This window comes from Taudactylus pleione, unplaced genomic scaffold (genome assembly GCF_031769625.1).
Source record: "Taudactylus pleione unplaced genomic scaffold, aTauple2 ptg000329l, whole genome shotgun sequence".
Lineage (NCBI taxonomy): Eukaryota > Metazoa > Chordata > Amphibia > Anura > Myobatrachidae > Taudactylus > Taudactylus pleione.
The window spans coordinates 8528442-8542818 of NW_028284730.1; the positions used below are offsets into that span (position 1 = coordinate 8528442).

The 14377-nt window shown below is 42.9% G+C and overlaps 1 protein-coding gene across 1 annotated transcript in view; it reads left to right on the forward strand.

The window, feature by feature from the left end:
- PPP2R2A (protein phosphatase 2 regulatory subunit Balpha) overlaps window positions 1-14094 on the forward strand; it is a 32025-nt gene extending 17931 nt beyond the window's left edge. Inside the window, exons 3-10 of the mRNA XM_088443384.1 lie at window positions 3838-3929; window positions 4534-4696; window positions 5300-5412; window positions 5552-5729; window positions 7133-7297; window positions 7492-7661; window positions 11920-12011; window positions 12944-14094. Coding sequence (XP_088299510.1) covers window positions 3838-3929; window positions 4534-4696; window positions 5300-5412; window positions 5552-5729; window positions 7133-7297; window positions 7492-7661; window positions 11920-12011; window positions 12944-13223 — 1253 coding nt within the window. The 3' untranslated portion in view covers window positions 13224-14094. The remainder of the gene's footprint in view (window positions 1-3837; window positions 3930-4533; window positions 4697-5299; window positions 5413-5551; window positions 5730-7132; window positions 7298-7491; window positions 7662-11919; window positions 12012-12943) is intronic.
- The last annotated feature ends 283 nt before the right edge of the window (window positions 14095-14377 follow it).

The following is a 14377-nucleotide window of genomic DNA, read 5'->3' on the forward strand; positions in this document are numbered from 1 at the left end:
GCAGAGCACCAGATGTGATCAATGCTCAACAACTTTTTATAATCTCTAAACCAGATGAAGTTTGCAAACCTATTTCTATGGGCAATTATACATATGTGTCTGGTGTTGCATGGCACGGTATGTCAGAGCAGCTGTGCTGCCACAGGTCTGTTTCTGATGACTCTCGCTAGTGCCTACACCCGCTCAGGGCGAGACCCAGGACACTCTGCCTGTAGCCGGAAGAGAACAGATACAGGGGGTCCACCCTAGCACCCCCATCACTAAGTCTGAGTAGCCTAGTCTCCACTACACCATTGATGATCTGTTCTTGCTCCTTCTATGTTTGGTGACCAGATGTTGATGAGCCCTGATTTACATGTAAGTAAGCGCTGTATCCTATCTGAAGCAGTTAGTTGCCTTCTGTATCCATATAGGCACTGACCATTTTACACCCACTTGTCCTTTTTTTTTTTTTTTTTTTTTTTTTCATCCCCTTTTTTTTCCCCTGTATAAGTTGCAAACTTTAACTTGTAGAGTCTGCACTTTGGGGCCTATTCACCATAAGACACGAGTGGCCATCAGTGGTGGCTCCAGAGGTGGTGGCTGCAGCGTAGCCCAAATTCAAATAGGGGAACCACACCAACTGCCATTACACACACTGCCAAACATCACTGGCTGGTACTCACTGGCAGTTGGTGTGGTTCCCCAATTTGAATTTTGGATTGTGCTGCAGCCGCCACCCCTGGAGCCGCCGCTGGTGGCCATGCTGGTTTAGGCTTTATCTTACCACAATTACCATCAGGTTTCACTTAATATTCATATGCGTTAATCATTTGTTCCCTAAAGCGGTGGTCTTAGCCTAGTAGCGACTTCAGCCACGCGGCATTATATCCCCACTCCTCAGCCTCTTCCATTTCAGGCCGCACATTCTCTGCAATAACATCCGGTATATGACAGAACGTGCACGTGGCCACTCTTGCAGATAATCTAAAGACCATTTCTTTATTGGAAAAATGACTATTGCACAAAATGGGGGTTGTATTTTAGACTACAGTACATATGAATTAAATACAATTGACACATACAAAATCTGACCTAAGGGTATTACTTAAACAAGAATTGTAATAACCCTGGAGCCTGCATCTCTCTACAACTAAAGAAGTGACTGCGGCGTTGTGGTTATACTGCTGCCCAGGTTCTCTGTTGTTTTATAGCTGTCAGATTAGGAGGAGAAGCAGCAGCCATGCAGGGAGGGATCTGATGAAGGACATCATCTATTCTGGCTCATCATACCACCCAGAGATGCTGTTTGTGAACACTGACAACTTCAGAGAATTTGACCGCGATGTTGAATAGTCCCGGGAAGGAGGTCCCGGAGCTATTCAATTGACCGCAATGTTAAGCAGTCTATGGAGGATTTCAGCCCGCACCCTCCTGTTGTGAGAGCAGAAATCAGACTAAAGTGACAATGTTGTTTTACAGCATCCCGGCCGGCACTTAAGTAGGAAAATGCCGGTTCTCGCGACTAAACACCCTGCTTTAGTCGCTCTAACCATCATTCTCCGACTTAAGTGCTTCTAGTCGGACTTACCAGCATGCTGTTAAGTCTGACCTGAAGCAGTTAAGTCATTGAATTGATTAGCTCCAGGTCCTCCTTTCCAGGGCTATTCAACATCGCAATCAATTTGAATCGCCCCCTAAGTGTTTTCGGATCTTGATGAATAGTATGGCTACTGCATCCGCAGACTAGTCTATGGGGTCGGTGGGGCACATTGGAAGCGATTCAATTGACCGGGATGTTAAGTCGGAGAATGCCGGTTCTCATGACTAAAGCAGGGTGTGTAGATGCGAGAACCGGCATTTTCCTACAAAAGTGCTGTTCGTGAGGCGGAAAACGGCCTTGCAGCCGGCACTTTAGTCTGATTTCTCCTCGCTCCCTCAGGAGGGTGTGAGAACAAATCTTAGTTGCCCTCACAGCGTGCTGAATTAAATAGCACCGGGAGCTCCCTCCCGGCGCTATCAGCAGCACTCTGAATTGAAACACCCTCATTGTGTCTTTACTGTACACCGGAGATAAATGTGATATCTCCTGCGTTACTACAGATGTGTTCTCATATACCTAGCCTGAATACTCTCTGTGGCTCGCGAGTGAGCTGCACCGATCAGTGTGGTGTCTTTCGTATCTTTTTCACTCAAATGTACATCTTAGTCACAAACGAATACAACAAATTGGCGTAACAGAGCTGCAGCCCCTGCATTGTAACACTTCATAGAAAGGTTCAGGATCAGTCGCACACAGATTTACAAGTGTCGCATATCAGATTAATCAGTGCAGTCCAGTGATGAGGTTTTGTCATCTCCCGCTGTGACTAGAGTGAAACGACTGAACGATTACAACATTGTAATCGTTCATCATCCGGTGCAGTGGATAATGTGCTCACACTGAACGATATCCCCCTCCCTCATCCCCGAACATGCACAACCTGTCTATCGGCAGGTTGGCCTGCATGTTCAGGCGATGACAGATGGCGACAACGACCAGCGGGAGCGCGCATCGCTGGTCGTTGCCGGCATATTCACTGCACAATTACTTAATGTTGTAATCGTTCAATCGCTAATTTTTCTCGTGTAGTGGATACGCGCCATAAGACATACGTTCAAGAAAGAGAGATGTATGCGTAATCCGGGTCGCACAAGTACTGGCGAGTTGATACGATGGCTGGTGCACCCTGGCTGACGGGCACCAGATGTATTGGCTGATCAATTAATCGGCCAATATATCTGGCGGTGTGTACCCAGCGTAAGACTTTTGTGCTTGTTAGGTCTTCAGAAACAAATGTAATCTAGGGTAGAGTTCCATTTTGGGCCGCTTCACAGAAATAAGGATACGTTTGACAGCGAGTTGTGTACAAGTGGGACTAGAATTAAACCTTGGGAATTCCCGGAAAAACATATGGCTGTTTTTGGAGTCAGAGATATTCCGCTCACTTTATTATTAAACGTACTATTTTTATTTTTATATCAGTTAAATTAGTTGAGATTATTTATTATTATTATTATTATTACATTTTATTTGTGGGGCACCACAAGTCGTCCGCAGCGCTGTACATACATCAACAGTAGGACTGTACAGGATACACAGAACATTACATTACAGTACAGTAACCAAAACACACACAAAGCACAAGTAACAATAACACAATTCTCCATACACAATACAGCTGGGAAGTGAAGGCTGTCATTGAAGTGCTAGAGAAGAGGGCTATGAGACAGTAGGGAGGAGGAACCTGCTCCTAGGAGCTTGCAATCTAAGGGAGAGGGGAGACAGACAGATGACATGAGACATGTGTGTAGAGGGAGACCTGAGTGCATGAAGTAGGTGAGGTAGAGATGGCTGAGGCAGGAGGTAGAACGGCCTGGAGGAAGGGTATGCTTTGATGAACATGTGGGTTTTCAGTGCACGTTTGAAGCTCTGCAAGGTCGGGGAGAACCTGATCGAGCGAGTGAGCTCATCCTATTATCTATTACCATTGTTGCGGCTGCTGACTAAAGAGACAGGACTATTATAGACTTTCTATTGATGAGATGCAGGCTAGCTATACACTTGCACATGACTGAGTGATAACTCATGCATCGAACTGGTGTATTCCACTTTTTTTTTTTTTTACTAGGGAAGTTGATTATTTCCCGTTGGCGCTGTGTTTAGCAGGTAAATAAAGTTTTGCATTTTAGCTTTGTGCTTCCTGCACGGACACGCTACTTCCGGGATGACTGACCGCGCTGGGCACGTATTGCTGTATTGTGTGTAGATGTCTTTCCAGACATCCTCATATCATTGTGTGTTTTCTGTCATTACAGCTGATATCATATCTACAGTAGAATTTAATCATTCTGGAGAATTATTAGCCACTGGAGATAAAGGAGGACGGGTGGTCATTTTCCAGCAGGAGGTTAGTGTTAACTGAAATACTGCAGCTTTCTTTTGTGTATTCCATATAACTGCTTTGCTGGGCCTTTAGCCTATGTGTGCCCTGGCCCAAAATATGGCTAACACTATTTACATGGGATAAGTATTCTTTTGGGCGTAGATTGCAACAGAAGTGATGCAATTAAAAGCTTAAAAGACAACTACTTTTACTTGCATGCATAGTGGCTACATCACATAAAAGCCCCTCTGTCATTTCCCGCAATGTGTCCATTACTACATATGTTACACACTAAATGTCGCTGAAATGTTTACATGTGTATTTAGACCATTGCTATGGTCTAAGATGCCCATCCTAATTATACTGCCAGTAACTTAGTGCCCCATGATACGAGTCTTCAGTATCTATTACTGCACTGCTAATCTATGGAAGTTGCCAGGCAGTATTCCTATTACACTTCAGTAAGTTTTCCCTCCTGACTGTCTTAATGGTACACAAATCAGCCACTGCCATCTAGTGGTGATCAAAAAGAACACACATTATTGCGAAGGGGTCATTGTAAAGTTGATTGCAAATGCGTGGGGTGTACATGTAGCGTTTAATTGTTCCCCTATGCTGCTGTTTGCAGAGTAAGAGTCCGTATCACAGAGGAGAGTATAGTGTCTATAGCACTTTCCAGAGCCACGAGCCAGAATTTGACTACTTGAAGAGTTTAGAGATTGAAGAGAAGATCAACAAGATCCGATGGTTACCACAGAAGAATGCAGCACAGTTCCTGTTGTCTACAAATGGTGAGGAGGGGGTTTTCTTTATTTTTTTTGTTCTTGTGATATGAAGGCTGTTTTTTGCTTACTTAGAGTATGAGCTGAAGGCTAGCAAATTGGTTTTACTGCTGCGGCTGCTACATATGATTAATTGTATTTTAGTTGAAAAGCAGTTGTTGTAAATGAGCAACCTCTGTCTTTTTCTGCTGTATATAATCAAAGTGGCGGCACGAGGGCTGCTGTCAGATGGGCCCTGTCACAGTATGGTGTTGCACAGACCTAGGTAGTGTCTTTGGTCTGACATGCTGCCTGCAATTACCTTTTAAGCATAATATACAGAATAAGCTCTTCTAAATCTCATCATATTTCATTTCCCAAAGACCTGGGCTTTTCAAAGGAACCCCTCTGACATCAGCCATACTGAGAGCAACCATCACTAAGAATGAAGATTTATGTCCACATTCACCAATCTTTTCATAGTAATCCAACCACTGGATATACCAGCCTCTCACTTGTATGGCTTTGTGTATTTTATGTCAGCCACTTGATGTGGCAGCAGAGCTGTTAGTGTGTATGCAGTGCCTGTGTGTGTCACCCACATACCCATAAGACCATGATTGTTTCCCTCAGATAAAACTATCAAGCTGTGGAAAATCAGTGAACGTGACAAAAGACCAGAGGGTTACAACCTTAAGGAAGAGAATGGGAGATATAGGGATCCAACCACTGTGACCACGCTCAGGGTAAGTCCTCCATCTGTGGCCCGTACACTTCAGTATAAACCGTTTAATTCCAGTACCTCATCCCCAGTATTGCTCTACGTTTACTGTGATGACCACATCTGTGTTGTGCTCTCAGTTATGCTCTCTCTTGTTGTTGAAGGTGCCAGTATTCCGCCCCATGGACCTGATGGTTGAAGCAAGTCCTCGTAGGATATTCGCCAATGCTCACACCTATCACATCAATTCTATCTCTGTCAACAGCGACTATGAGACTTACCTGTCAGCAGACGACCTGCGCGTTAACCTGTGGCATTTGGAGATCACAGACAGGAGCTTTAGTATCCTTTATTACTCGTGTGAATTTATTAAAAATAAGAATTTTAGATCAAAACATTGGTAAATGTTCTTAACAATTAGTCTATTTAATCCCTGTTAATACATTTTTCAGTATGTAGCTTCCTGTGTGTATTGACACAACTGGGGTGAATGGCTCACTCTGGGTTCAAATTCTAAAAGTGTTTCATTGAAAGATATTTAAGAAGTTTGCCTGTGTCAGACCTTATAGGGAGAGAAAGTGGAGAAGTTGTCCATAGCAACCAATCAGCTTCTAACTGTTATTTCATAGACTGCTAGATAAATGATTGAGCAACTTCTCCACATTATCTCTCTAAGTTTTGATATCTCTCCCCCTTTAGTGTCTGTGATTTAACACTGCCCGTGGTAATTTTAATCCAGCAATGTTTATTCTGCTTCAAGAGGGACTGATTTGGTGACTTAGTTTAGTGCACTGAATGCCTTTTTGTCCTGCTGATTAACACCGTTCAATTATTCTCTAAGATATCACTCCATACTCCCATGTTCTGCGGATTCAGTTTGTAGCTCTTTCCTGTTTGTATGGGAAAATGCGCTATAAAGAGGCCTCCGATTGTTGTGTTATACACAGTGTAATGTGTTTCATGTGCAGTGGTGCTGTCAGTGTGCATGTAATGATGAAGTGGGATGTTTTCAGTTAGCCTTCAAACTTACTATGGACTCACGTGTAACGGTTCATTAAGTGTTATTTATAATTTCTCTATTTGTATACAGACAGATGAATAAAAGGAAGGTAGTCATTAGGTCGATATTTACAGTGTCAATATGTGAAATATCGGCATTGCCAGAATGTCGACATTAGGGTTAGGCTGTGAGCACACGGGTTGGGGGGAGTTTAGGGTTAGTGGTAGGGATTAGGATTAAGCTGCAAGTGGACGGGATGGGGGGGGGGGGGGGGGTGGTAGGTTAGCGTTGGGCACCAGAGGGGAGGGTTAGTGCTAGTGATTAAGGTTAGGGGAGCGTGGGAGGATCACAGGTCTGACCTGGAAGTAACTGTCACATGACCTCCGGGATCTGGAAGCCGCTGCAGCTGTCAGCTGAAGGTAAGTTACCACTAGGCCACCAGGGACGATATGTCGGCACTATGATCATGTCTGCATAATGAATGTCTACATAATGACACACCCAAATATAATAAATTATTTTTGTTACGGACTCGACCTAGTGTTTATGGTTGTGATAGTTATTTAGCTCATTACAGATACCTTTTGGCCTCTATTCCTCTCCATAAATATGTATTGGTTTTCCTCATATCTATAATATAGGAGGCAACCCTTTTTTGATCAAATCGGATTCAGTCCCTTTATTTGTAAATAAATGGTGCAGATTCCCAAGCTTTAGTAGTGCGTTCCTTCACTCTGTGCTCCAGACATCGTAGATATTAAACCTGCCAACATGGAAGAGTTGACAGAGGTGATCACAGCAGCCGAGTTCCACCCACATCACTGCAACACTTTTGTATACAGCAGCAGCAAAGGCACCATCCGTCTGTGTGACATGCGGGAGTCCGCGCTGTGTGATCGCCACTCCAAGTGTAAGTGTATCGCAGTGCAGGCCCCAGTCATTATGCTGAGTAGGTGTAGGGAGCATTGTGCTCCACTTTTCCTGTCACTGCAGCAGATCTGTGCAATTATGAGAGATTTGGATCTGACTGTTAGCCACAGGTGTTCTGCTTACCCCATATTTTGGTATTACATTGCCTCAGTAACGTTATCTTTATATTCTCAGTGTTCGAAGAGCCGGAAGATCCCAGCAATAGGTCATTCTTTTCAGAGATTATCTCTTCTATATCTGATGTAAAGTTCAGCCACAATGGCCGATACATGATGACCAGGGACTACTTGTCCGTCAAAATCTGGGACTTGAACATGGAAAGCCGTCCGGTGGAAACATATCAGGTGACTGAAATATAATAGGATGCCAGACCCAGAGATTTCTACCAATTAACACAGTATGACCTGTTAACTTAACCAACTGATGTGTTGTGCCAGTTCCAGTTGAGATGTGTTTGAAATGAGTGTCCAAAGTTTCTCCCAAAAACTAGTAGTACACAAAAATGTACAAATGAGAGGCGCTAATAAAATGTCAACCCAGATGAATGTGGATGGATAGTAGTCAATAAATGAATTGAATAAATATGATAAATAGTATATACTGTATCATATAATATAATATATGCAAAGAAGTAGCTGCTGTTATTATAGGGTAGTCAGCCCAGAAAAGAGACTAGTAGAAAAATCTATATATCATAGAAAAAACTGTGCATATTCTGTCATGCATATATACCTTATAGAGGGACTGTGCGCGATTGTCCTTTTAACAATAAAATTAGTTTATTAAAATACAGAATCAACTAAAAACACTGGTGCATATGTAGCATGCATAAATCACATAATATGATGAATAATTACATATGATCCAATATCACTCTGTAGTGTGCATGAAAATACATATAAATGAAGAATGGTAAAATGTTCACCAATGAACAGACGTAATCCCCAATAAAGTGCTTAATGTGCAGGTCAGAGACTGTATACAATTACCGGTGCCCCCTGATGCATAGGGGGAACAAGTCCAAAAGTTCAGCAGGGTAGTAATAGTTTGCAACCCGTGCAATCCCTCAGCTGTGGTCAAGTCCCTTTAGCAAATGACCCCAAAGGTGGCTAGTTCTTGTAGTCCTCCGGTTATTAGTCACATGTGGGTCTCTACCTTGTATAGTCACTGGGATATTTAGCACTCCAACTGCAATGGAAAGGGGTTAGATCCTTTGGAGCAAGGCCTGAGGCGTTTCCTCAAAGGCAGTATATAGGGTCTGTTCCCCATTAACCACGCTCAGGACACCGGTGCTCCCAGGAAATGTGTCTGAGCAGAACCAGATGCAGACACTATTGTCTTCATTCTTCATTTATATGTATTTTCATGCATACTACAGAGTGATATTGGATCATATGCTAATTATTCATCATATGTGATTTATGCATGCTACATATGCACCAGTTTTTTAGTTGATTCTGTATTTTAATAAACTAATTTTATTGTTAAAAGGACAATCACAGTCTCTCTCTATAAGGTATATATGCATGACAGAATATGCGCTGTCTTATCTATGATAGATTTTTCCAATGTTTCTCCCCCCTCCCCCATACATGTGTGTAATGAAAAAAATTAGATAAGCATATGTAGCAAAAATGAAAGTGTTACGAGGTAATCTGTAACTACATCGCAAACATAAGAAGATCCCAGTCCATAATCGTAGACCTGTTTATAAAGTCTGATTGCGCTGATCTAGAAAAAGGCAAAGATGGTCCCTACAGTGTGAGGATGTAGCCTCAGAGGGAGGGAGAAGAGAGGGTATCCTTTCTTACCCCATTAATGGCAATTGCTGGATAATTCACCCCTATGATGATTCCTATTGGTTATAGGGAGAAATAGCATTTCATGTAAGGAAGGAATCCCATGCTATAGTACATACCTCGTGGTGAGGAGTTCCACAACTTATCCATCCATAATGTCTTAGTCAACAGTTTTTCAGATTAACTTTTTGATAATTGTTTACTTTTTACTACATTCTAGTATACCTGCTGAATTATCAGTCTCTTTTTCTATTCCCCCCCCCCCCCCAGTCTCTTGCTAGACTTAAAGATTTGTTTCTATGCAGTGTGTGTGTGTGTGTGTGTATATATATATATATATATATATATATATATATATATATATTTATATATTTATAACATTTATAACATTTAAGTTTCAATTCTTGTCTTGCACCACAAACTTCAATGTATCTATCTGGTGTTTAGACCTTTCTAGAGCAAAGTTTTAGATTTGTTCCCCTTTAAAAATGTTTTATTAAAAACGCAATGATCAGTAGTTCCTAAATGCCTCCTGGCCTGTACATTAGATTTACTATCTGTTCTGTCAGATAGTACCACGTAATGTAGTGCCCCCACTATAGTTGGTTCTTCTACAGCTTGAGTTGTATTTTAGGAAATGATAAAAACAGGCTTCCTCTGCCAGGGCCACTAGTTTTATTAGCCAACTTTTATATTGGGATAGTTCACATCACCCATTCACTGCCTGTCTAGTTTGTAATAGAATTGTACTGAAAGTACTTTTGACTAGGTGGCTTATGACAAGCTGCAGTATCAATAGTACTTTACTGTTCTTTCTCCATGTATATCTACCAATCCATCTTCTGCCCTGTCAGGTCTCATACTTCCTATTGAGGTGCAGCCGGTCCTTCCCATAGAGCCTGTAGCTGAAAAAGAACTTAATCCAGTTTTCCCAAACATCCTAAACCAGCTACTTAATTTCTGAACATTTAAATTCTCCGTTATTTCAGGGGTAGCACCAGTAGTTCTTTATAAAATATGGTCTCTGAGAAAGCATCTCATTACTCGCTGTGTCATACATATGGATACTGGTATCTTTGAATATTATATGCAGATTAGTGACGTGCAGTGAGGTCAATGGCTGGGGAGGCACACAGTCTGAGTGCTGGGAGCCTGCCTCACCCCCTACTCACTGTAATTCTCCCCTCACTACACTAAGCTTCAGTGTCCATTGATTATCCTACTTGCATCACTGTGTCTTCTCTTACTACTGCCGAGTGAGGGGCTAATTCCGTCCTTGCTGATATGGTAATGCAGCAGGTGGTGTATGATACCCCCTGTTGCATTTGTGATCCCAGCACTGCGACCAAGATGGACGGCGCCGAGCAACCGGCCAGCTGATTAAGCCTCAGTTTACTCAGGCTGGCCAGCCTGCGAGACCTGGAAACTGCGTCTGTGGACGCAGTCCCTGCCCTTGCCACTCTCGGAAAACGGGGCGGACATTTCCCCCGTTTGTGGGAACGCTGGCCGCCTCCCGCACTGCCCCTTAAATGCCTTTGCCTGTAGATCACGCAGGACTTGTTCTGCATATTTGCAGAATGGGTCCTGCGCATGCGCAAATTCCCGATAATCGTGAATCTGCGTTCAGCATTGCACATGAGCCTCCTGACTTCCGATCTCTAAATATTGCAGTGTACTTCCTGGTCTCACGACACAGCCAGGGGGTCCATCAGTGCTCAAGGCACACCCCCATACTCAGAGGCATGCCTCTATTAGCTCTCTTTTTGAGCAGCTTACTGCCTATGGTGTGGCCCTGCCCCCAGCTCTGCAAGTAGCACCTGACTATACAGAAGTGAGTCTGCCTCATCTCTGGTCTCTCTGCAGTTCCAGGGAGCGCCACAAAGCTGTGAGTGTTAACTATAAAGCTTATTACAATAAACAAAGAAGATGTTTAGAAGTTATAAATATCTTCTTTGTATTATTCTAATCATTTTTATATCAAATCTGAAAAGTATGACAGGGGAGGCTATGCCTGGACTGTACGTCCCTGCTGCAGATTGTTTATACTGGTAACATGATTTTTATGGTGCAGAGTGACTGTTTTGCATAGAAGTATTTGTATTTTCATCTTTGCTGGATTAGGAAAATGCAGCACCTTAGTTCGGCGTTCCTTAGTTTGAATTGGACAGCGTCCACGGGTCACTAATCCTATGTGTCTGTAGGCCACATGTTGACTGACCATTTAAAGGCCACCAAGCTCCCAAAATGTAGATTTTCAGATATGATCCATGAAGTTAAAATACTCTGGTTCATAAAGGTGGAGAAGTTGAGATTGCAGTCACATGACCTCCTTGGTACTGCAGTCACATGACCTCCATGGTACTGCTTTTATGTATAAACAATCCAATCCACACGGTGCAAGGGCTCCGGGCTGTCAGTCACACTGCGGTTCTTTTTCTGACATTGTATTTAGATATTGCATAAAACTTGGCACTCACACACGTTCACTTTTATATGTCTAACCTAAGAAAACAAAAAGTAAATTACTGATTGGTGGCCCTGCGTTCAGTGCAATTGTACACCTAAATGTTAGCAAATGAAACCCTCTTTGCTTCAATAAGGAAACGTCTACTGCACATATTTAGTTATCATACTCTGTTTGATAATACACCACCCTTGATATATATTAATGTCAAATAATGGGCTGGCTTGTTTTAAGGTTGAGAAACTTCACAGACTAATTCTACTATAGTGTATAAATAAATGATATTTAGAGAGTAAACATGTACACCCCAGGAATATTGACACTGCCTTGTCTCTGCAGGTACATGAATACCTCAGGAGTAAGCTCTGCTCCTTGTATGAGAATGACTGCATCTTTGACAAGTTTGAGTGCTGTTGGAACGGACCTGACAAGTAAGTTTAAGTGGGAGGATTGATGGGTAATAAGTAAAGATCAATGGCATCTAACAGGTTAATTTTCACCGATCTGGTCAAGTTGCTGCCACCATCCAGTTGGCTGCAGGCTTTTCTTATTCATGTCAGTTTCTGTAGGCACCTGACGGGCGCTGATGCCCAGTGGGTTGTGATCAATGGTGTCCTTTGCTAGGAGAGGTAGTTCTGCTGATAATTAGTAGGTGTAAGAGGGAAAAGACTTGTGCCTGCCAAAAAGGGATGTACACCTCAATGAAAGTAAACTTTATTATTTATTACAGGGTTAGGTAAAGACTACATCATTTTTTTTATAGGATCCGACAACCATGGACCTGGTACCAACAATTAGGACGTATGGTGCACTGGTAGTGTCCTTTCTAGAATGTTGTTTAGAATGCTTGGGTACGGGATGCCGGCGTTCAGAATCCTAAAGCCGGTATCTGTCGGTCAGTTTCCTAATCCTCTCCCTAACCATCTGTCCCCGGTGCCGAACCCTAATGCCACATACACACTACAGAATGTGTGTATGTGGCAATATCCACACTTAACCAATGTCTGCCACGTTGAACGGTGGGTGGGGGGCTTGCATCGTTAATGATATCCCCAGATTGAGCTGCATGTTCAGCCGACTGAGGATATCGTTAACGACCCGTGGGAGCGCGCATCATTGTTCACTGCATACACAGATATGAACGACATTAACGTTATCGTTCATAAATTTCGTCTAGTGTGTATGCAACCCCCTAACCCCACCACTTGTCGTCTGGATGCCGGCATTGGGATTCTGACAGGTTTCGGTATTCTGGCGCCAGCATTCTAAACGCAGGCACCTTGACTGTCTGTATTATGACCGCATCCCGTTTAAATATATAGCGATAGTGGGTCACAGTCCTGTGTTTTGTTTCTGCCTGCAGTGTTGTCATGACCGGCTCCTACAACAACTTCTTCCGAATGTTTGACCGCAACACCAAACGTGACATCACCCTGGAGGCTTCACGGGAGAACAGCAAGCCACGCATGGTGCTGAAACCACGTAAAGTGTGTGCCAGCGGCAAACGAAAGAAAGACGAGATCACGGTGGACAGTCTGGACTTCAATAAGAAGATCCTGCATACGGCCTGGCATCCTAAAGAGAACATCATTGCCGTGGCCACCACCAATAACCTGTATATATTCCAGGACCGAGTAAATTAGTACTGGCCTTTTTCGTGTGGGACAGTCCTTAGTCCACCTAGTTCCAATAGTCAAGTCTAGAATTCGTACCCTGTTCCAAAACAGAAGAAAACTTCTGACAGTGCGGGAACTTTTGCCAGTCCCTCCCCGTCTGACTTTTCCAGTGTTTAAGGTGCCATCGAATATCCTTTTTATAGCTGCGCGGGTTGAACCCCAGCTCCTGCTGTTTTCTTGCCCTGTGAGGGTAATAGCAGGGTTTACTGTAACTTTTTTTTTTTTTTTTAACCATCTTGCCTGATGTGTAGACTTTAATTTTTGTCTATCTTTTTTTATTTTGTGATTCATTGAGTACCAGCCAGCACTCTCTATATGGTTCCTTCTGTAGGGCTAGAGATTGGTGAGGCTGGGTTTAATCTCTGTAACCTTATACATTTTCTTTCTCCCCCTTGCAAAGTCGATGATCTTTGTTCCTTTTTGTTTTTTTATTCACTCCATTTTCTTTTTTAATTTTATTTTTTCTGCAGCTTGTACTTTTTTTGAACCTCTCCCCTTCCCTCCCTCTCCCTGCTATCTTTGTAGGATTCCATACTTCCTCTCCCACTTCCTGCCCTTCCTCATCCCTACCCTGCGCTGGTGTAAATCCAACCGCTAGAAAGCACACAGGGAGATGGGTTGACCGTGGCAGGGTTGGTTCCATGGGGTGGGGGAGGACTACAAGGCTATTACTGAGAGTTGTGTCCTGGTCTCTCATTTTAATGACGACCTGACTGTAATCACTTCTTGCCTTGTCTGGCCCAGAAAAAAGGGGGAAAAACAAAAGGACTTAAAAATTAAAAAAAAGCCAAAAAACGAAGGATAAAAACTACTGAATAAAAGACAAGTGAAAAAATTACTTATGTGTTAAAGAAATTATTAGAAGTATTAACCTATTAATGCTTTGTTCATACATTTGGGTTAAACAAGTCCTTATTCTGTTATGACATCCAGTTTGTATGCAAATGGTATTGAAATGGTTTCTCTGTGTGATGTAACACTTCCCTGTGGCAATATACTATGCCATTATGTAAATCTTACATTCCCACCATTCACAGGTTACTAACTTGATCTAGAGCAGGCCTGGCCTACCTGGGGCTCTCCAGCTGTTGTGAAACTACAAGTCCCACCCTCCCACCAAT